We start from the raw sequence: 21,675 nt of genomic DNA, 5'->3' as shown, positions 1-21,675 counted from the left end.
TATGACAAAAACAAAAAGAGAGGAAAATAATCTGAAAATATATGCATGGTTTCACATCTGTGGACTTAACAATTCTGCACAGGAGTTAAAAGAAGTGACTTCTTGTATCTCTGGAGCCATGTTTGCTCTTTGTAATTTTGCAATGTAAATGTTTCTATTTACATTGTTGTATTGATTGTGTATATTGTTTTCTTGATTCTGCTTTACTCACTCTGCATCATTTTCAGTTTCCTAGCAGTTTTTAACAAACAGGAAACTTTTTTAAAAATATTTTTTTTGGGCGGATAGGTAGCGTAGTGGATAAAGCACCGGCCTTGGAGTCAGGAGCACCTGGGTTCAAATCCGGTCTCAGACACTTAATAATTACCTAGCTATGTGGCCTTGGGCAAGCCACTTAACCCCATTTGCCTTGCAAAAACCTAAAAAAAAAATTTTGTGTGAGGTTTATCAAACACTAGGTTATTGATTTCAGTGTTATTCAGTCATTACCAAATGATTTTGAATACTGCTGCTTTTAAATATAACTTTTCTAGAGGAGTTCCTTGATTTATACTTTTTTCCACAATTTCCCTTGATAGTCTAAATCTTGTATTTTTTCAGATAAATTTAGTCATTTTATTTTATTTCTTGATCCTTGCCCAAGTATCTTTCCTCCCTCACAATTTTGCATTTAACTATCTTGTATTTACTTTTGCAAATGTACATGTTGTTTCCTTTAATATAAGGTAAGCTCATAAGGAACAGGAATTGTTTCTAGTTATTATTGTATTCTTCTTGTTATTCTTCTCATTTTGTCTTTTGTTAAGTGTACTATCTAAGGAGCTAGCTAGGTGGTGCAGTGAATAAATGTCCGAACTTGGAGTCAGGAAGACCTGAATTAAGTTTAGTCTCAGACACTCAATAGCTATATTGCCCTGGACAAGTTACTTAACCACTGTCTGCCTTAGTTTTCATAACTATAAAACAGTATTTATTCTTTTTTGGCTGTTTTGTACATATAAAACTGTTCATAATCCCACTACAACCCATTTATAGACAACCTTTGGTGTATTGCATAGGTTGCTAGCTGGTTGTACAATTCTCCAGATGAGTGGTTTTTGCATTTTTATAAATAATTTTATTGTATTTTCCAGGTAACAATAATTTTTAGTTAGTGGGTCATATAAAAGGAGGCAGCAGTATGTCTTTGATCTACAAACGACAGTCAACCTCTGATATTGCAAAGCATCATAAAATCCACAATTTTTATTTTAAATGGCAAATTGACAGTTCAAGTATGGGTGAATCAATTAGTCTGAGGATTGTATTACCTTAGAAAGCTTTCTTTCCTCAATAAATACATCTTAAATTTGAGAACTGTTTATTTATAAAGAAAGGCATTTAAAGACAGTGGGATGTGAACAAGATTTGTTGTGCTCATTATGTTTTGAGGCATTTTCAAAATATATTTTTTATGAAGAATTCAGAAAATTTAGACAAGATTACACGAAACAATTTTCAGTGAAAAACTGAAAGAATTATATATGTAGACTATAATATATCTGAGATCATTACAACAAATGAGCAGGGTACAACAAATGATAATAGGGTACTATTATATTCATATGTACATATTTTGGTGTTGGCATTGATAAGTAAAGGAAGTTATAAATTTTATTTTGTTTAATTACCTGTGCTTGTCAGTGTGTGTGTGTGTGTGTGTGTGTGTGTGTGTGTGTGTGTGTGTAAATATATATAAAATGGAAATACATTTTACCATGGAAGTTAAAATACATTATCCTAAAAAAATAAAAATTTAATCATTTTATCTTGAGAGTGAGATAATATATCTAGTCTAAAGATATATGCTTTGTAGTATGTGGTATGTATCCTGCCTAAGTTTTTTAAATGAACTCCCCAGTTTTTGCTTTTATAAAAATTTAAAACTGTTGAACTAATAAGCTACAAGGTGTGTCTTACTAACCTAATTTAGGCACTTATGTTTCATGATAGAGGAATTAATTTTTTTTTCACTTGACTGTGTCTTCAAAAGCTCTTTAGGCTTGATATTTTTCCATCTTGTTTTGTTCCATAGAACTCAGTCATCAAATTCAAAAGTTCTTCAGTCATATTTTTTTCACATCCTTGATGATCAGAAAAAATGAGAATCCCAAAGCATATACTATACTTTAAGTATGGTGAATCAGTATATTATTTTCTCTACTTTTAATAGACTAAAATCATTATAAAACATTTCCCCTATTTCTTAGGCAGCAGAAATTCTATTTTCTTGGTAGAGGCAGGGTTCTTATCTGCCATATTTTCACAGGGTTGTTGTAAAATTAAATAAGATAGTTTATGGAAGATACCTTGCTATATAAATTTTAATTATCATCATGACCATTGTTATTGTCATGTTGAAAGCACATATATTTCATGCAAACCCAAGGAGTACTTATATTAGTGGTGCAGTGGAGTTGAAATCAGCCTCAAGTGTTGGTTATACCTAAATTTATTTCCATTTATGTATTTCCTGCGTACTTGGCAGATGTTAGGTAGAAATAATTTGGAGGAATCATGATGCAATGGTAAAAGCAATATATTGAGAATTAAGCAAATTAATTGTTTAATCCTAAGCAAATCCCCCATCTTTAGTTTACTGTTGTGCATATTTGAGGAAGTTGGACTAGATTGGTCCTCAAGCTTTAACAGCTTATGAATCTCAATTTCCCCTCCCCTTCTCACTGACTCAGTTAAGATTTAGAATGAATTTCTCTGAGTATTTATAACTTTTTTTTAAAAAATCAAGCAAGCAAACTAACATATCAGCTTTGAAAATAGGATGAAGGCAGAACTGAATAAAAGATTGATTCTTCTATTTTTTAATTGATTCCTCTAGAACTGGCCCAGTCATCAAATGTTTCTTTTTATACTATTACAGTACCCATTACTATGGTTTTTCAGTAGTTTTTCAGTTTACTTTATAGAATATGGGAATATGTTGTTATAAACTAATGGAAATAAAAGAAAGGAAGGAACTTTTATATAAAGATTAGCAACAGAGAAGAGCTGAAAAATCCTCAAATAGGAGTATATAATATATTGTAAAATAGTTTATATTGAGCATTATATTTGAAGAGAATAAACTTTAACAAGGTCTTAATAAATTGGACTTTCAAGTGCAAACTAGGGAAAGGACTGTCTTCTGCCTGAGAAGATATGGGGAAGTATCATTGGAAGTATAGTTTAGTTAGGAATGAATTATTTGGTCATGGCAAATAAAGCTTATGAAGACATAAAATAGATTTGAATCTTATGCATCACTTTTTCACATTAAAAGAGATAAGGGGGTGCTAAGGTTTAAATTAAACTCAAATCCAGGCTATGTACAAATAGTAATTTTAACCATTTTACTCAATGTGATTTATAATACCACTAGAAGAATTTAGTCATATCCATGTTAATTTTTTTTTTATATAAATGAAATCAGAAGATGAAGAGAAAATTTCAGTGACTTTGAAGGAGCTCACTAGTTCTCTTTAGAGATATAAAGGAGTTGGTGAATTTTTTTCATCATGAAACCAGACAGTATGAAACATAATTTCATAGAGGGCCCATAAACATCTCTTCGTTCATGTTAGAAATATATTTTGTTAAAAATAAATTTTAATTTTAAAAATAAAAAAAAATTTTAAGATGGGGACATGAATTGGACTTTTACTTTCATAGACACTAGGGAATTCTCAGGTAAGGAAATTTTTAGCAATGCATGTCCATACCTTCAATTAATCAAGTCTATCAATAAGTATTTATTGAGTGCCTACAATATGCCAGGTACTATTCTAGGCATTTGTTTCATTCATTCTTTGAATTCCAGTCTCTGCTTATAATGAGTTTATATTCTACTGAGAAGACAAGCACACATAAAAAATATGCAGCATAAATATAAAGTTAATTCATTCACAAGGTAGTTTGGAAAGGGAAAAAAATTAAAAGAAGGGAAGGGGATCAAGTAAGGATTCATGCTGAAGATGGCATCAGAACTTAATCTTACAGGAAAGAGGAACTTCCTGAGGCAAAAGTAAGGAGGAGGAATTCATTCTAAACATAGAAGATAGAATTTCGAAGAGCAGACCTTAATGAAAGGAAACAACAGGTCAGCAAATACAGATGCACAGAATTGAGATGGAGTGTTATGTGTGAAGAAAAGAGAGAAGTCCAGTTTATTTGGATCACAGTGTGGATGAAGGATAATGTCCAATGAGGCTAGAAAAATAGATTGGGATGAGTATTGGAGGACTTTAAAAACCAAACGAGGAGTTTTAATTTGATCCTAAAGAAATTAGGAATCCATTGAAGTTGATGGAGTTGGGGAGTGACACAGTCAGATTTGCACTGAAGAAAAGTGACTGCCAGTGTGGGGTAGGAGGGATTGAAATTGTGAGGGATTAGAGGCAGGGAGAACAAGTAGAAGGCTGATGCAAATTATCCATGTGAGAGGTGATGAGGTGCAAATTAAGAGAAGAGAAGAGAATGAAGTTTTGAAGAAGTAGAAACGAATATTTAGCAACTGATTGGATGAATGAAGTGAGTAACTCTAAAATTAAGAATCACAGACACTGAAAGACACCTGGCACTTATTCCTTCTCCCCTACATTTCTTTTACTCAAACTGTTTCTCTCTTTTATCTTTGCTTAGATTTATCTCTTCCTAGTTACTATATTTATCTAAAAATGATATTATTTCACTTTTTAAAATGACAAATATTTGACATTGGAATTTAACTGTTGAAAATTTGAAGTGATTAGAAAAGTCTTTGAAGGAAGCAGTTTATTGTGCTTACTAAAATGAATAATATTGAGAAATATAATAGTGATATTTTTTTACAAAAAGATTATTTTAATTCCAATTTATATACTTCATATTCATAGGTAGCAAATAGTGTCATGAGTGTATGCTGACAATATTGTCAGCAGGTCTTACCTACATCAAGAATTCATGCTCACCAACTCAAATGCTGTATGCTGACAATATTGTCAGCAGGTCTTACCTACATCAAGAATTCATCAACTCAAATGCATCCTTGTTTGTGTATATTCTATTAAATAATCTGCATTCTCTGTCAAAGTGATTTTACCCTATTTTGATAGTTTATGTATTTGAATTTTTGATATGAACTTTAGTGGCAAAAAGTACATGTATTTAAGTAGAAATTGTACTCAAAAATGCAGTAATTTTGAGCATTGCTTTGTATAAATCCTTTGTTTATTTTTATTTTTAAAGGTTTTATTTGAGTTTTACAATTTTTCTCCCAATCTTATTTACCCCACCCCCACCCCCTAACCCCCATGGAAAGCAATATGTCAGTCTTTACTTTGTTTCCATGTTGTACATTGATCCAAATTGAGTGTGAAGGAGAAATCACATCCTTAAGGAAGAAACAAAAAGTATAAGAGATAACAAGATCAGACAATAAGATATCTGGTTTTTTTTTTAAATTAAAGGGAATAGTTCTTGAACTTTGTTTAAACTCTACAGCTCTTTATCTGGATACAGATGGTATTCTCCATTGCAGACAGCCCAAAATTGTCCCTGGTTGTTGCACTGATGGAACGAGCAAGTCCATCAAGGTTGATCATCACCCCCATGTTGCTGATAGGATGTACAGTGTTTTTCTTGTTCTGCTCATCTCAGCATCAGTTCATGCAAATCCCTCCAGGCTCCCCTGAATTCCTGTCCCTCCTTGTTTCTAATAGAACAGTAATGTTCCATGACATACATATACCACAGTTTGCTAAGCCATTCCCCAGTTGAAGGACATTTACTTGATTTCCAATTCTTTGCCACCGCAAACAGGGCTGCTATGAATATTTTTGTACAAGTGATGTTTTTACCCTTTTTCATCATCTCTTCAGGGTATAGACCCAGTAGTGGTATTGCTGGATCAAAGGGTATGCTCATTTTTGTTTCCTTTGGGCATAGTTCCAAATTTCTCTCCAGAAGGGTTGGATGAGTTCACAGCTCCACCAACAGTGTAATAGTGTCCCAGATTTCCCACAACCCTTCTAACACTGATCATTATCCTTTCTGGTCATATTGGCCAATCTGAGAGGTGTGAGGTAGTACCTCAGGGAAGCTTTGGTTTGCATTTCTCTAATAAGTAATGGTTTAGAGCAATTTTTCATATGGCTATGGATTTCTTTGATTTCCTAAATTGCCTTTGTATATCCTTTGGCCATTTGTCAGTTGGGGAAATGGCTTTTTTAAAAATATGACTCAGTTCTCTGTACATTTTAGAAATGAGTCCTTTGTCAGAACCATCAGCTGTAAAGATTGTTTCCCAATTTCCTACATTTCTTTTGATCTTGGTTACAGTGGTTTTGTCTGTGTAAAAAGCTTTTTAATTTAATGTAATCGAAATCATCTAGTTTGTTTTTGGTGATGTTCTCCATCTCTTCCTTAGTCATAAACTGCTTCCCTTTCCATAGATAAAACAGGTAAACTAGTCCTTGGTCTTCTAATTTGCTTATAGTATTGCTTTTTTAAAATTAATTTTTATTAAAGGTACTATTTGAGTTTTACAATTTTCCCCCCAATCTTACTTCCCTCCCCCCACCCCCACCCCCCACGGAAAGCAATCTGTCAGTCTTTACTTTGTTTCCATGTTGTACCTTGATCCAAATTTGGTGGGATGAGAGAGAAATCATATCCTTAGGGAAGAGACAAGAATTGAAAGAGGTACCAAGATCAGACACTAAGATATCTGTTTTTTTCTAAATTAAAGGGAATAGTCCTTGAACTTTGTTCAAACTCCATAGCTCCTTAACTGGATACAGATGGCACTCTCCTTTGCAGACAGTCCAAAATTGCTCCCGATTGTTCCACTGATGGAATGAGCAGATCCTTCAAGTTTGATTATCACCCACATGTTGCTGTTAGGGTGTACAGTGTTTTTTCTGGTTCTGCTCATCTCACTCAGCATCAGTTCATGCAAATCTCTCCAGGCTTCCCTGAAATCCCATCCCTCCTGGTTTCTAATAGAACAATAGTGTTCCATGACATACATATACCACAGTTTGCTAAACCATTCCCTAATTGAAGGACATTTACTCTAGCCTCTCCCCATTGAATATAATGGTTTTAGATAGATACTGCTAATTATTCTAAGGAACAGTCCATGTATTCCTACACTCTCTAGTGTTTTTAGTAGCAATGGGTGCTGTATTTTATCAAAAGCTTTTTCAGCATCTATTGATATGATCATATAATTTCTGATAGGTTTGTTGTTGATATAATTGAGTATACTAACAGTTTTCCTAATATTGAACCAACCCTGCATTCCTGGTATAAATCCTACTTGATCATAATGTATTATCCCAGTGATAACTTGTACTCGTTTTGCTAAGATTTTATTTAAGATTTTTGCATCTATATTCATCAGGGAGATAGGTCTATAATTTTCTTTCTCTGTTTTAACTCTTTCTGGTTTAGGTATCAGCACCATATTGGTTTCATAGAAAGAGTTTGGCAGAGTTCCATCTTTCCCTGTTTTTCCAAAGCGTTTATATAGAATTAAGAACCAACTGTTCCCTAAATGTTTGGTAGAATTCCCTTGTGAATCCATCAGGCCCTGGAAATTTTTTCTTAGGGAGTTCAGTGATGGCTTGTTGAATTTCTTTTTTTGAGATAGGGCTGTTTAGGTATTTAATCTCCTCTTCATTTAACCTGGGCAACTTATATTTTTGTAAGTATTCATCCATTTCACTTAGATTATCAAATTTATTGGCATCGAGTTGGGCAAAATAATTGAAATTATTACTTTAATTTCCTTATTGGTGGTGAGTTCACCTTTTTCATTTATGATACTAGCAATTTGGTTTTCTTCCTTCTTTTTTTTAAAATGAATTTGACCAGAGTTTTATCAATTTTATTGTTTTTTTCATAAAATCAACTTTTGGTTTTATTTATGAATTCAGTAGTTTTTTTTGCTTTTGATTTTATTAATTTCTCCTTTAATTTTTAGAATTCCTGTATGTGGTCAGAGCCTCAGAGTCCTGTTTCAGGGACAGAGGGCAGAGCTCAGCAGTCTTTCTCCACTCCCCTACCTAGGCTAAGCATGCTCATGCCCTGGGGGCTCCTGCTTCCTGGCTCTGCCTGCTTCTGGTTCCTGGATCTGGGCTCCTGTGGCCAAGCTGCTTGCTGTGCGCCCTGAGGCCTCGGCTTCACGTGCTCACTCTGGCAGAGGTCCCAGCGTTGTTCCCCCAAGTTGTGCCTGGTGCTTCTGGGCTTGTAGATCAGGAAATGGCCACTACTGCTGTGAGCCGCGGCTCCCAGCGCCTTGGGGAAGCTGAAGTTCTTTTGCTCTGGCTGGCCACCCCTCTGACCCCTTGGAGCCGAGCCTTTCAATTTTTAGAATTTCAAATTTGGTATTTAGTTGAGGATTTTTAATTTGTTCTTTCTCTAGTTTTTTTAGTTGCATGTTTAGTTCATTGATTTCCTCTTTCTCTAATTGATTCATGTAAGCATTTAAAGATATAATATATCCCCTGAGAGCAGCTTTGAGTCAATCCCATAGGTTTTGGTATGTTGTTTCATTATTGTCATTATCTAGGATAAATGAAATGATTCTTTCTGTAATTTGTTTTTTGGTCCACTCATTCTTTAAAATGAGGTTATTCAGTTTCCAATTGGTTCTGTGTCTATATCTCCTTGTCCCAATATTGCATATGACTTTTATTGCATTGTCATCTGAGAAAGATGTACTCACTATTTCTGCCTTTCTGCAGTTGATCATTAGGTTTTTATGTCCTAGTATATGGTCAAATTTTTGTATAAGTTCCATGTACTGCAGAGAAAAAGATGTATTCCTTTCTATCCCCATTGAATTTCCTCCATAAGTCTACCATATCAGTTTTTCTAACAATCTGTTTACCTCCTTAACTTCTTTCTTGTTTATTTTATGATTCAGTTTATCTAGATCTGAGAGCAGGAGCTGAGATTGGGTGGTTGAGGTCTCCCACTAGTAGAGTTTTGCTGTCTGTGTCTTCCTGTAGTTCTTTCAGCTTCTCCTCTAAGACTATGTATACCTATTCCATTGGGTGCACGCACGGGCGTCTGTGTGTATTTATTTAGTATTGAAATGACTTTATTGTCTATGGTACCTTTTAGGATGATACAATTTCCTTACCTCTTTTAATGCTATCTATTTTTGCAGCTGCTTTGTCTCAGATAAGGATTGCTACCCCTGCTTTTTTGACTTCAGCTGAAGCACAATATATTTTGCTCCAACCTTTTACCTTTACTCTATATGTATCTCTCTGCTTCAAATGAGTTTTTTGTAAGCAGGATGTAGGATTCTGGTTTGTAATCCACTCTGCTATTTGCTTACGTTTTAAGGGAGAGTTCATCCCATTCACATTCAAGGTTATGATTACTAATTCTTTATTGCCCTCCATGCTATCTTCCCTCTGTTTGTATTTTTCCCCTTCCCTCCTTATCCATATTCCCCAGTATTTTTTTCTGAATATCATCTCCTTCAGTGTGTTTGTCCTCCTGTATCACCCCTTCCTTCTTTCCCCTTTCCCTTTTTCCTTCCCTTCCTTTTGTTAGTTTCCCTTTCCACCCCCTCCCCTTCTCCATCCCCCTCCCCTTTTCCCCTTTTAATACTTGAGAGGTTAGATGTTTTTTCAGTTAACTAAGTGTGTGTAATTTGACTTTAAGCCAAGTCTGATGAGAACATTCAGGTGTTTCTCATCTTCTCCCCTCTTCCCCTCTTATTACCATAGGTATTTTGTACCTCTTAGTGTAATGAGATATTTATTACCCCATTCAATCCCCTACATCCTCTTACCCCATTCAATCCCCTACATCCTCCCATCTCCTTCCTATTCCCCCTTTTAAGGAGGTAGTGTTTTTTAGATCAGTCTATGTGAGTCAGAAAATTCTGAGTATCTGCCACTTCTAGCTAAGTACATTCTGTCTAATAGAGTTAAAATTCTTGAGAGTTATTAGAGTCTTTCTCCCAAGTGTGGTTCAAGCCAGTTACATCCCATTGGATAGCAGTCTCATGGATAAATCATGAATGTCCATCATTTCTGGCTAGGTATATATTCTCTCTGTTAGAGTTACAGTTCTCAAGATTTGAGACTCTTTTCCCCCATGCTGGGATATAGCCAATTTCAACTTGTTGGATAGCAGTTTTTTTTCTTTTATCACCCCCCCACACATTTTTTTTACCTTTTCATCTGTCCCTTGAACCTCCTGTTTGATGTCTAAATTTTCTATTTAGCTCTGTTCTTTTCATCAGGAATTTTGGGAATTCTTCCATTTTGTTAAATGTCTGTCTTTTTCCCTGGAAGCGGAGGCTCAGCTTTGCAGGATAGTGGATTCTTGGCTGCATTCCAAGCTCCCTTGCTCTTCGAAAAATCTCATTCCAGGCCCTTTCATCCCTTAATGTTGATGCAGCCAGATCTTGCATAATCCTTACTGTGGCTCCTTGATATTTAAATTGTTTGTTTCTTGCTGCTTGCAGGATTTTCTCTTTTAAATGATATTTCTGGAATTTGGCCACAACATTCCTTAGTGTCTTCATTTTTGGATCTTTTTCTGGAGGGGATCAATGTATTCTTTCAATAACAACTTTGCCTTCTGGTTCCATGATACCAGGACAATTTTCCATCACTAGATCCTGTAATATTAAGTCCAGGCTTTTTTTCTCTTCAGTGTTTTCAGGAAGTCCAATAATTCTCCCTTCTCGACCTATTGTCGAGGTCAGTGATTTTACTGATGGGGGTATTTTACATTTTCTTCTATTTTTTCTGTTTTTTGGGGTTTTTTAACTGGCTCTTGCAGTCTCATGAAGTCATTAGTTTCTGCAGACTCCATTCTTTTTTTTAGGGAGGAGTTTTCTTCATTAACCTTTTGCAACTCCTTTTCCAGTTGGTCAATTCTACTTTTGAAAGAGCTTTCTATTTGACCAATTGAGGTTTTGAGAGAATTATTTTCTTTTTTGCATTTGCCCAGTTGAGCATCTGAGTGAATTATTCTCATTTTGTATTTGTCCAATTGTATTTTCTAAGGATTTGTTTTCTTGTTGCAAGGTATTAATTGTCTCTCCCAAATTTTCCAGTTGATTTTTAAACCCCTTCCTTATTTCTTCAAGAAACTCTTTCTGTGCTGAAGACCAGATTGTATTCTCCTCAAAGTTTCTAGGTCTCTCTGAGTTAGGGTCTTTTCCTTCCAAGAATTTTTCTATGGATCCACCTTTCCACTGACTCTTCTTCGTTTTGCTAAGACCTTGAGTTGGGGAGGGGCTGGTTCACAGGGGTTTTGTGGTAGGTAGCTAGAGGCTTTACTCACTGAGTGCAGTTCCTCTGGCTGGCCAGTAGGAGGTGCTGGTTGTTTTCTTTGGAGTGTCTGTGACCTTGATTGAGGCCTTCTCCCTTAACTTGAAGGGAGCGATAGAAGCTATTGAATGAATCCTTTTGCCTTCAGTCAATGCTGGGCTTTACCCTGGGGTGAGGTCTTTACTCTCCCTTTTCTCAGCTGGGCCGGTTCTTCTGCTCACATACCTGTACCTGAGGCAGAAGTAGTCTGCAATTGTTTGTTCTTGGAAGGGACCTCAGCTGCAATGGAGGCATGGACTCAAGAGTTCCTCAGACCAGAGGAGCCCAGGGATGGTGTCTGCAGCTCTCCTTTACCTACCGGAACTCTCCCCCCAGCCCTGTTGGCAAGCTCCAGAGGGTCAGTGCCAACACCAGTGCCTCTGCTCCCTAGTTCACTCAAGCCCCTGTAGTCTAGCCCCACCGCTGATCCAGCAGGTCTGTCCCTCAAGACTCCCAGGCTACAATTCAGTTGCTAATCTGGCTGATCCGCCCTCTTATTCCCAAACTCACCTGCGCGGATTCACCCAAGGCTGCTGCAGGAGACAAATCCTGAGGTAGATGTTCTTTCTCCTGGCTTTTTTTTCCTGGGTTTTGTGGGTCAGATTTCTGTTAAGAGGTTTGTTTCACAATAGATGGTGAAAAATTAGGAGACTTTAGAACTGTACCTGTCTTCTCTCTGCCATCTTGGCCAGAAGTCCCCCACTTTGTATAAATCTTAAAGCACTAGTATCACTGGTGGGATTCAGCTGGTTTGACCAGTTCCGTAGGCCAGTGGTGATTTTCAACCGGTTTGTACCTATTTGGAAGAATTGATACCTAATTAATGTTGAGTTCAGTTCACCAGTCATTAATTTACTTGAATCCCACCACTGACTAATATCATTATGATACATTGGAGTATTTGTAATTGTAGTAGTAGCAGCAGCCATAGTGGGAAAGCTTTTTGATGCATTTGTGAAAAGATTCAGCATCTGGTAGCCTATCTCCTGGTAATGGACTCCCAATTTAACCAAGATGGTCATCTAATAAAGATAATGAGTGGACCCTGGATTGTATTCTCAGTGGTGTCAAACTCTGAACAATCACTAAACAATGCTTAGTAATCCTGCAGGTCATGTATTGACATAAAATATCACATACTGTATTTTATTGTATTTTTATTTTTTTTAAATATTTCCAAATTACATTTCAGTCTGTCTACTCATATACCATTATGGACAACAGAGGATAATTTTAGCACATGTGCACATGGTAGGCACAAAATATTTAATTGAATGATGAACTTATTCATGGACCATGTTAAAAAAATGCTCTTACACATTAACAAATTAAATTTCCTTAACAATGAGCATCTTACACAGAGTGTAAAATCTTCATGTCTTATATGAACTGAATGGACTATAAGATTTGCCATTTTTCTCAAGCATTCTTATTACTAACACCCAGGGAGAGAACTTGAAAGTGAAAGCAAAACCTTTTGAGAAAAACCAATTTCATTCCTATGAGATTTTTTTTAAATAAAGTATTCTTTATACTAAGACCAACTAATGATTAATATATAACGTTGTTAAGCTTATAAACTTTTTCATTGAATGTTTGTTTTTCCAGATTTAATTATTTACTTGTTTTATATCTTGGTTTTCACATACAATCAGTTCTCATAATACATAATTTGACTTTATATAAAGAATTCACATTCCACAAAACATATTTCAAGATGCATCAAAATTCTAGAGAAGAAAAGAGGGTAAAACATTATGCAGAGATAAATCTAGGATAATCTAGGATAAAAACAAGTATAATACACCAAAATGAAGGATTGTCACTGACAGATCTAAGTTTTATGTATCTTGTGTCTGATTGTTTATGCCCATATATGGTTGTTTATGCAACTTATACTCACAGATTGCTAAAATGTGGTGTAAAGGTTAATTTGACAAACTCTGCTACAGCTTATTTTATGGTCCTGTTGCTGACCTGCAGGCTTCTTGACAATTTGGCTTGGACAAGTTCTGTGAAAGTCAAGTAAATGTTACTGGAGATGAGTACAATGTGGAAAGCATGATATTTAACCTGCTGCTTTTTCATCCCTGGATGTAGGGCTTTTCAAAACTACCATTATAAACAGTGTCTTTAGGGTCTTTAAGGGTTAACTATGACTATCTTCCTCATAATAGCAAATAATTGCCTGCTTTCTAAATCATATAAGCATATCATGGGCCAAAATTTGCAGGCTATTTGTGTTATCTCATGGAAGAAGATGACGATGATTATAAAAATAACAATTCTTTTAGTGCATATAGAACAATATAATTCCTAACATGTTGGAGGAGAAATACAAAGAAACGCATGCTTGTTAACAGGAGAATTCAGAGTATGAAAGAAATCAAGAGGAAGATTTAATTTAAAGAAATACCCCAACATATCTCTTTCCCAGGAAAAAACCATGTTGCTCAGAAGAAGGTGAGTTTCCTCGGAGCCCAGGAGTATGCAGCTGTCAGCTAAAACATCAAAATATAGATTTTCTATGAAAATTTTCAGATTGAGATAATAAATTTGTTGAATCACCACCACAAAACTTTATAGTATTGTGCTCTCTCTCTCTTTGTTCCTGCCTTATCAGCTTGGTGCTCCATGATACCCCACCCCTTCCTTCTCTACATCACCCCCCCACCCCACACCAAAAAAAAAGAAAAACATTTTTAAAAACCTTCCAAGTATGGGGCGGCTAGGTGGCGCAGTGGATAGAGCACCAGCCCTGGAGTCAGGAGTACCTGAGTTCAAATCCGGCCTCAGACACTTAATTACCTAGCTGTGTGGCCTTGGGCAAGCCACTTAACCCCGTTTGCCTTGCAAAAACCTAAAAAGAACCCCCTCTTAAGTAAAAACAAAAGAATAAATAGCATGTAGAAAGACTCCTTCCTGGCTTTAGACTTTTGGACATTGAGAGTGGAGAGATCTTTGCCTTGCTACATGTACCATTACTTATTTGTCTGTCTGGTGCCTCCTCTACTCCTCCCCCTTCCACCCCTCCCCCACGTTTCTCTTCTCTTCCTGTCTATGTCTTTTTGCCCCATCACACTGATCATGTGTTTTTCCTTATGGCCACGTCACCATGTGGCCCACCTGTTCCCTGGTCTCCACGTATCCTTGTACCATATGTTGACACCCCCCCCCCCCCATTTCTTCCCTTCATACCGGAGGACAAATTAGCATTACATAAAATTTACTTTACACTCGAACTTTCTGTATGAGTCTTCAAACTTATGACCTTAATTCATGTTTTTCTTGCAAGGTTTCTCACTAGTTCAGCATTATCAAAGGTATGATTCTGATTTCTTTTGGTACTTTAAAAAAGTTTGACACTCTTTGTCTCTTGTTTGCAAGTTTTCAGTTGATTTTATGATGTTAGATTGTACAAAAGGGGAAAAAACAATTGTAACTCAAAGATGTCTAATTCCATGCTCATAACAATATATTCTTTCCTCAGTCTTCTAATGAACAATGAGAATTTAACCTTTGTCATATTTGTCTTTATTAGTGATGGCTAAATATTCACCTTCCTTCTTCCCTCCTTTATTTATAGTACTTGGTAATGGACTACTATGTTGGTGGCGATTTACTGACACTCCTCAGTAAGTTTGAAGACAAACTTCCTGAAGATATGGCAAGATTTTACATTGGTGAAATGGTGCTGGCCATACACTCCATTCATCAGCTACATTATGTACACAGGTAGGATAATAGGATCAGACATTTTTATATTTGGGAGGGAGCTTAGAGATTTAAGCCAATCTCATTTTACAGATAATAATAGCTAACAGTTCTGGAGGTCTTTAGAATTTGCAGACTACTTCTCTCATGGTAACCCTTTGAGCTAGGCCATGTAGCTCTCCAGATAAGGAAACTGCAACTTGGAGAGGTTAAAGACTGTTGTCTGGGCAATAAGTGTCAGAACTAGGATTTGAATCAAAACTTTTAAACTCCAAATCCAATGCTTTTATTTCTACATCTTTATTGAATTAATTATAAATTTTGTTGATTGTGCAAGTTAGGTATTAAACACCTCAACACTCCATGCCACCCCCCCCCCACCCCCCACCCCCCGAATACTTAGTAATGATTCTTGATCTGGAGTCCAAGGAGATTGATGGATAGATTTCATAGGGTTTATGAATTTGGATAGGAAAAAAATTTATATCCTTTTTTTCCCATTAATCTCTACTCATATAGAATTTCTTTCAACTCTGTTTTTTATAAAAGCAACACATTTTTCCAAAACTAGATAGATTTTACTAGAGTGCCATAAGGATGCATGACCAAAAAAAAAAGATTAAGAACTTCTGATCTAGAAAGTACCTCGAGATGCCATCCATTTTATTTTCTGGCTTCTTTGAAGAACTTGACATTTAACTATCATTGTTAGGTTGGCTGAAAGTAATGGTCTCCATCTTTTTTGATCATATGCCTTTATCAGTAAAAAAGGTTTTTAAGCATGTTTCTCCAATATGTCTTTATTTATGTGTATGTATAAATAAGCATATTTATTTATGTTATGCATTACTTACTAAAAATTACATACATTACAAATATAAACTTTAAATGAAATGGTATATATATAAATAATATATGATTCTAGAGTCAGTAGGAAACCATTGAAATTTATTTATTGATTAAGGAAGGGACTGGATGAGTTCTAAGTTTTAGGAAAATCATTTTGGTAGCTTTGTGGAATGGAGAGAGACCCAAGACAGAAATAATCATTTCAGAGTCTGTTGCAGTTATTCAGACTAGAAGTAATGAAGGGGGAAAAAAGTGATGAAGGTCTGCATCATGTGGTAGTTTTATGATTAGACAAGAGACTTTATTGAAAAGATGCTGAAGAGGTAGAAATGATGGAATTTGGTGATTCGTTGGATATGTGATGTATGAGAGTGTCTAAGCCTACATAACTTATCTTTGACTGTAATAGAGATCTTTGAAAGAATTTGGGTTGTGGTGAGAAAGAAAATATTACGAAATCTGTTACTTAGACCACAACCCATTCATGCCTATTCATCATGTATAAACTACTATCCTGTCCAAAATGGAAAAGGGAGAAGTAGGATTTTTATTATTACTATCTCAAAGTGAGAGCCAGTGTTCTGAGCTGGGGGGATGGGAGGGGGCAGAAGAGATAGTTGTGTGTATTTATACAATAGCACTTACACAGCTGCTGCTATGTGAGTACTCCGGGGACTTAAATTCTCAGGGCAATCATTACTCTGAATGGGGGAATTTGGGAGCAAGCCCAGCATGAGGAGGGAGTGGAATGGAGGAGTGTTAGGATATAAAAGTAGGATTGTAATGTTTAAGACAAACTCTACTATTGGACATTTTGAAGAGGTGGGATACAATTTATCTTCCCATTCTCCAACTGGTTGATCATATGCCCTTTGGGGTCAGGCCATGATACCCTTAACATCTCCCACTGGGACCTTGACACAGATTTTGGAGATCATTGCTCTAGAGAAAGAGATTTGACTTTTCTAGTAGTATTTCGTTAATATTATTTCCCCCTCAAAGTACAAGCTTTCCCTTATTCTATTTTGGGGGGGGCAGTTTGCAAGGCAGTGGGTTTAAGTGACTTGCCCAAGATCATACAACTAGATAATTATTAAGTATCTGAGATCATATTTGAACTCAGGTCCTCCTGATTCCAGGACTGGTGTTCTATCCACTATGCCACCAAGCTGCCTCCCCCTTATTCTTTCTATTAATTATCAAATTTGTAGCAGTTGTATGTTATGATATTTGGTCCTGGGACCCAACAGCAAATATTAATAGTCAAACTAAAGGATTTAGAGTAAATTATCTCTGAAAATATAAAATTCTTCAGTTCAATACTTTGTAGCATGAAAGTGCTAAGTTTATAAATGCCAGCAGATTGAAATTTTAAAACAGATGTCTTTCTTAGTTCAGAAATCACCTTGCTAGGAGCAGATGAGCGATATGATTGAATATCAACATTTTGTTAAAGTCTATACCCAGATTGGCTCATTTATTTCAGAATGGCTTTATCTATACATTAAACTGCAAGAATATGCAAACTATACATTGAGGATCCCATGTAAGATAGCCTGTGTATAATCATTCTAAATAATTTCTTTATTTCCCTTAGGGAAAAGGAAACCATTGTTCAGATACAGAAAACAATATCTAGTCAATTATTAGAGTTAAAAATCATTTATTAAGTGCTTACTATGTGCACTGTGTTTAAAGTAGCAGATAAAATGAAAACAAAAAAGAAAGTCTCTGGCCTCAAGAAATAGGGGACATAGCATGTAAACAAATAAGTAAATACAAACTAATTTGAGAAGTGAGATTGTACCATCAACTAAGGAAATCAGGAAATCTGAGTTGAACCTTGAGGGAAGTTGAGAAGTGGTAATATATTCCAGATGTGAGGAGTAGCCTGTGCAGAGGCACAGTATACAGGATGTCAATCTAAAAGGCAAAAAAGTATTTATGAAACACTTATTTGGGGTCAGGCTCTGTGCTATGTTCTGGCAATACAAAAAAGGGCAAAAATAGTTCATGCCCTCAGAGCTCACATTATAATATAGGAAGAAAATAAAAAAGGAATTAGTTACATACAAGATGTAAATAGAATGGATAGGAGGTTCATATGAATTATCAGTATCTTTTTCCCATGCAGGAATACATTCAGTTCATCATCATTAAATCCCTTATAATTAGCCCTCTCTATGCTTCACCTGAGTCCTGTACTTGAAGATCAAATTTTCTGTCCAGGCCTGGTTGTTTCATCAGGAAAATCTGAGTATCCTGTTTCGTTGAAAGTTCATCTTTTGCCCCTGAAGGATTGTGTTCAGTATTGCTGGGTAGTTGATTCTCAGTTGCATTCCAAGCTCTTTTGCCTTCTAGAATATCATATTCCAAGCCCTATGAACCCTTAATTGTAGACACTGCCAAATTTGGTGTAATCCTGACTGTAGCACCATGGTAATTGAATTGTTTCTTTCTGGTTGCTTGTAGTATTTTCTCTTTGACTTGGGAGTTCTGGAATTTGTCTATCATATTCCTGGGAGGCATTTATTTATTTATTTATTTATTTTGAGATCTCTTTCAGGGGGTGATAGCTGCTGGATTCCTTCAATTTCTTTTTTTTTTTAAACTTTTTTTGGGTTGTTTTCCCAGGCAGGCAATGAGGTTAAGTGACTTACCCAAGGTCACACAACTAGGAGGTGTCTGAGGCGGAATTTGAACTCAGGCCCACCTGACTCTAGGGCCAGTGCTCTATCCACTGTGCCACTTAGCTGCCCTGGATTCCCTCAGTTTCTATTTTACCCCCTGCTTCTAGGATCTTGGCAATTTTGCTGGATTATTTCTTGAAAAATGAAGTATAGGCTATTTCTCTGGTCATGACTTTAGGTAGCCCAATAATTTTTTTTTCATTTAAGGCATTGGGGTTAAATGACTTGCCCAAGAGGCAATTATTAAGTGTCTGAGGTCAGTTTTGAATTCAGGTTCTCTTGACTCTAGAGCCGGTTCTCTATCTACTTCACTGCCCCCCCCCCCCCCCCCCCCCAGTCTAATGATTTAAAATTTTCTCTCCTGGATCTGTTTTCCATGTCAATTATTTTTCCAGTGAGCTATTTCACATTTTCTTCCTTATTTTCATTTTTTGGTTTTGTTCTATTGTTTCTTGATTTCTCACAGTCATCAGCTTCCTTTAGCTCCATTCTACATTTGAAGGAGCTTTTTTGATTTTTTGTTTTTGTTTTTATTTTTATTTAAGGCAATGAAGTTAAGTGACTTGCTTACAAAGCTAGGCAATTATTAAGTGTCTGGGGTCAGATTTGAACTCAGGTCTTCCTGACCCCAAGACTGGTGCTTTATCTACTGCACCACCTACCCCTTCATAGAACTTTTTTTATCTCCTTTTCCTCCTGGCCAATTCAGCTTTTTAAGACATTCTTCTCCTCATTGGCCTTTTGGACTGCTTTTTTGATTTGACCAATGAACCGTCTCATTTATTAAGTGCTATTAGAAAAAGCATATATAGACAAGACATAGAAGGGAGCTGAACATAATGGGATAATATAGTATAAAGATGGAGTCAGTGGGTGAAAAGTGATGTTCTGGGAGAAAGGGAAAGGAGAGATAGAATGGGCTAAGTTATTTCATGTAAAAGAATCAAGAAGCTTTTACAATGGGGGGATGAGGGGGAATGAGTGAGACTTTATTCTCATTAGAAATGGCTCAGAGAATAACATACACACTCAAAAGGTTATGGATATGTATCTTACCCTGGAGGAAAAAGAAGAGGAAAGGGATGGGAGAATGGGGACAGGGGTAGGGAAGAGAGTGATGCTTATAGGAGAGGGTAGTCAGATACAAACACTTCTGAGGAAGGACAGAGTAAAAGGAGAGAGAGAATAGAATAAATGGAGGTGGGGAAGAATAGAATAGAGGGAAATACAGAATAATAGCATCTGTGGAAAAAAAAACATTGAAGCAACTTCTTTCATGGACTTAGCATAAAAAATACAACCCATTTCAGAGACAAGTCTGGACACAGACTTGAAGTATCCCCCTTTTTTTTAGTTAATTTTTTTTTTTTTTTTTTTTTTTTTTTTAGCTAGGCAGTGGGGTTAAGTGACTTGCTCAAGGCCTCAGAGCTAGGTAATTATTTAGTGTCTGAGATTGGATTTGAACTCAGGATCTCCTGACTCCAGGCCCAGTGCTTTATTCACTGCTACCTAGTAGCCCCTGAAGTACACTTTTTTTTTCTCACTTCATTTCTCTTGAGGTTTCTCTACCTTTTGGGGGAGGAAGGGGGCTTATGTTGGCTTTCCCAACAAGACTGTTGTAGTGGTGTGAAGATAACTTTCCATCTATTCTTTTTTTTTAATGGTTTATTTATCTTGCTAACTGGCCCTAGTAAGTGGATGAAAGAGGGAGTGAACCAAGGGAATCCTTCTGCAGAAGATGAGACTTGAGCTATGTCTTGAAGGAAGCCAGAGGTGAGAAGAATATTGCAGTCTTTGCTGAGAGCAAGTGACAAGACTCTTTAGTTGGGAGATGAGAATTGGGGGAAAGTCATTAATTAAGAAATAGCTTTGGAGAGAGCAATTTCAGTTGAATAATAAATTTACAAGTCAGATTTTAGAGGTTTTAGAAGACAGTAAGAAATGGAGGAGCTAAATGTAGGGTGAATACTCTCAGAATATAGTTGAGAAGGAAAGAGATACAACAGTAAGTGAAAGACAAGATTATGTGAGGGCTTTTTGAGGATAGGAGAGACATAGGCATGTTTGAAAGTAGAAGAGATTGAAGATATAAGAGTATAGAAGTGATATTGGGTACAGTATGCTAGAAAAAAACCATAAGAAGATGGAATCAAGAATTAATGTAGAGAGTGGAGTTTGCCCTAGAAAGGAGGAAAACTTCTTTATCTGAAACTGAAATGGAAACAGTAGGGTAAGATGCTTTGAGTGATGTGAGACAAGAAGGGGAAACTCTAGGCATATATCCTGAAAGCCACAGCTGAAAAAAATGTAGTGAGAGTGTATGGGAGACTTGAGGTAAGGTGAGGTTTGGAATAGCTACTGCAGAGAATAGTATAATAAAGTGATTAAGAGAGACATGGAATGTTTGTTCGAAAGGCCCAATGAGATCAGATAACAAATATGGAGTGAACCTAGTTATTGTGATTTCATGATAATATTCCTTGGCAGTTTTTCCATAACAAGAGATGTCAGCATACTCAGCCTATGTTCTTTCCAAAGGAATGTTCTTTCCTAGTTATGTTGTCATATGCCTCATGGATAGAGGTTTTCTGTACATCTTTAAAATGTGAGTTGATCTATTATACTATTGTTTTGGTTCTTTTAGTGAGGACAATATTTGGAAAGACATCACTTAGGAAATAAAATTTACTTTACATTGACTTTTTTAAAGAAAAAGTCATTGGGAGCGGAGCCAAGATGGTGACAAGAGTGGATCTTGTCCTAGGCGCTCTCTCATAAATCTTTGAAACTAAGGACTCTAACTAAATTTTCGAGAGCCAGAACCCACAGAGGGTACCCAATGAGGCAGTTCTTCTACTCAAGGTAAACTGGAAAAGAGCAGAAAGGCTCTGCTCCCTGGGGTTGAAGGGGCGTTGGCCAGAGGGGGGGCCCGCCAGAGTGAAAGAACTTCAGGTGCTGGGAGCCCCGGCTCACAGCAGCGGGAGAGTCTCCTGAGCTACACCCCGGGGAGCACCGGGCACAAAGTGGGGGAACAGCGGGGGATCTCTGCCAGAGCAAGC

The 21,675-nt window shown here is 36.4% G+C and overlaps 1 protein-coding gene across 1 annotated transcript in view; it reads left to right on the top strand.

Moving 5' to 3' along the window:
- The window catches only part of CDC42BPB (CDC42 binding protein kinase beta), a 172,663-nt gene that overhangs the window by 68,449 nt on the left and 82,539 nt on the right, over positions 1 to 21,675 (top strand). The window contains exon 5 of the mRNA XM_074213159.1: positions 14,950 to 15,098. Coding sequence (XP_074069260.1) covers positions 14,950 to 15,098 — 149 coding nt within the window. The remainder of the gene's footprint in view (positions 1 to 14,949; positions 15,099 to 21,675) is intronic.

The sequence above is a fragment of the Macrotis lagotis genome, chromosome 1 (assembly GCF_037893015.1).
Source record: "Macrotis lagotis isolate mMagLag1 chromosome 1, bilby.v1.9.chrom.fasta, whole genome shotgun sequence".
NCBI classification, from domain to species: domain Eukaryota; kingdom Metazoa; phylum Chordata; class Mammalia; order Peramelemorphia; family Peramelidae; genus Macrotis; species Macrotis lagotis.
This window is presented reverse-complemented; position numbering and strand designations above follow the sequence as displayed.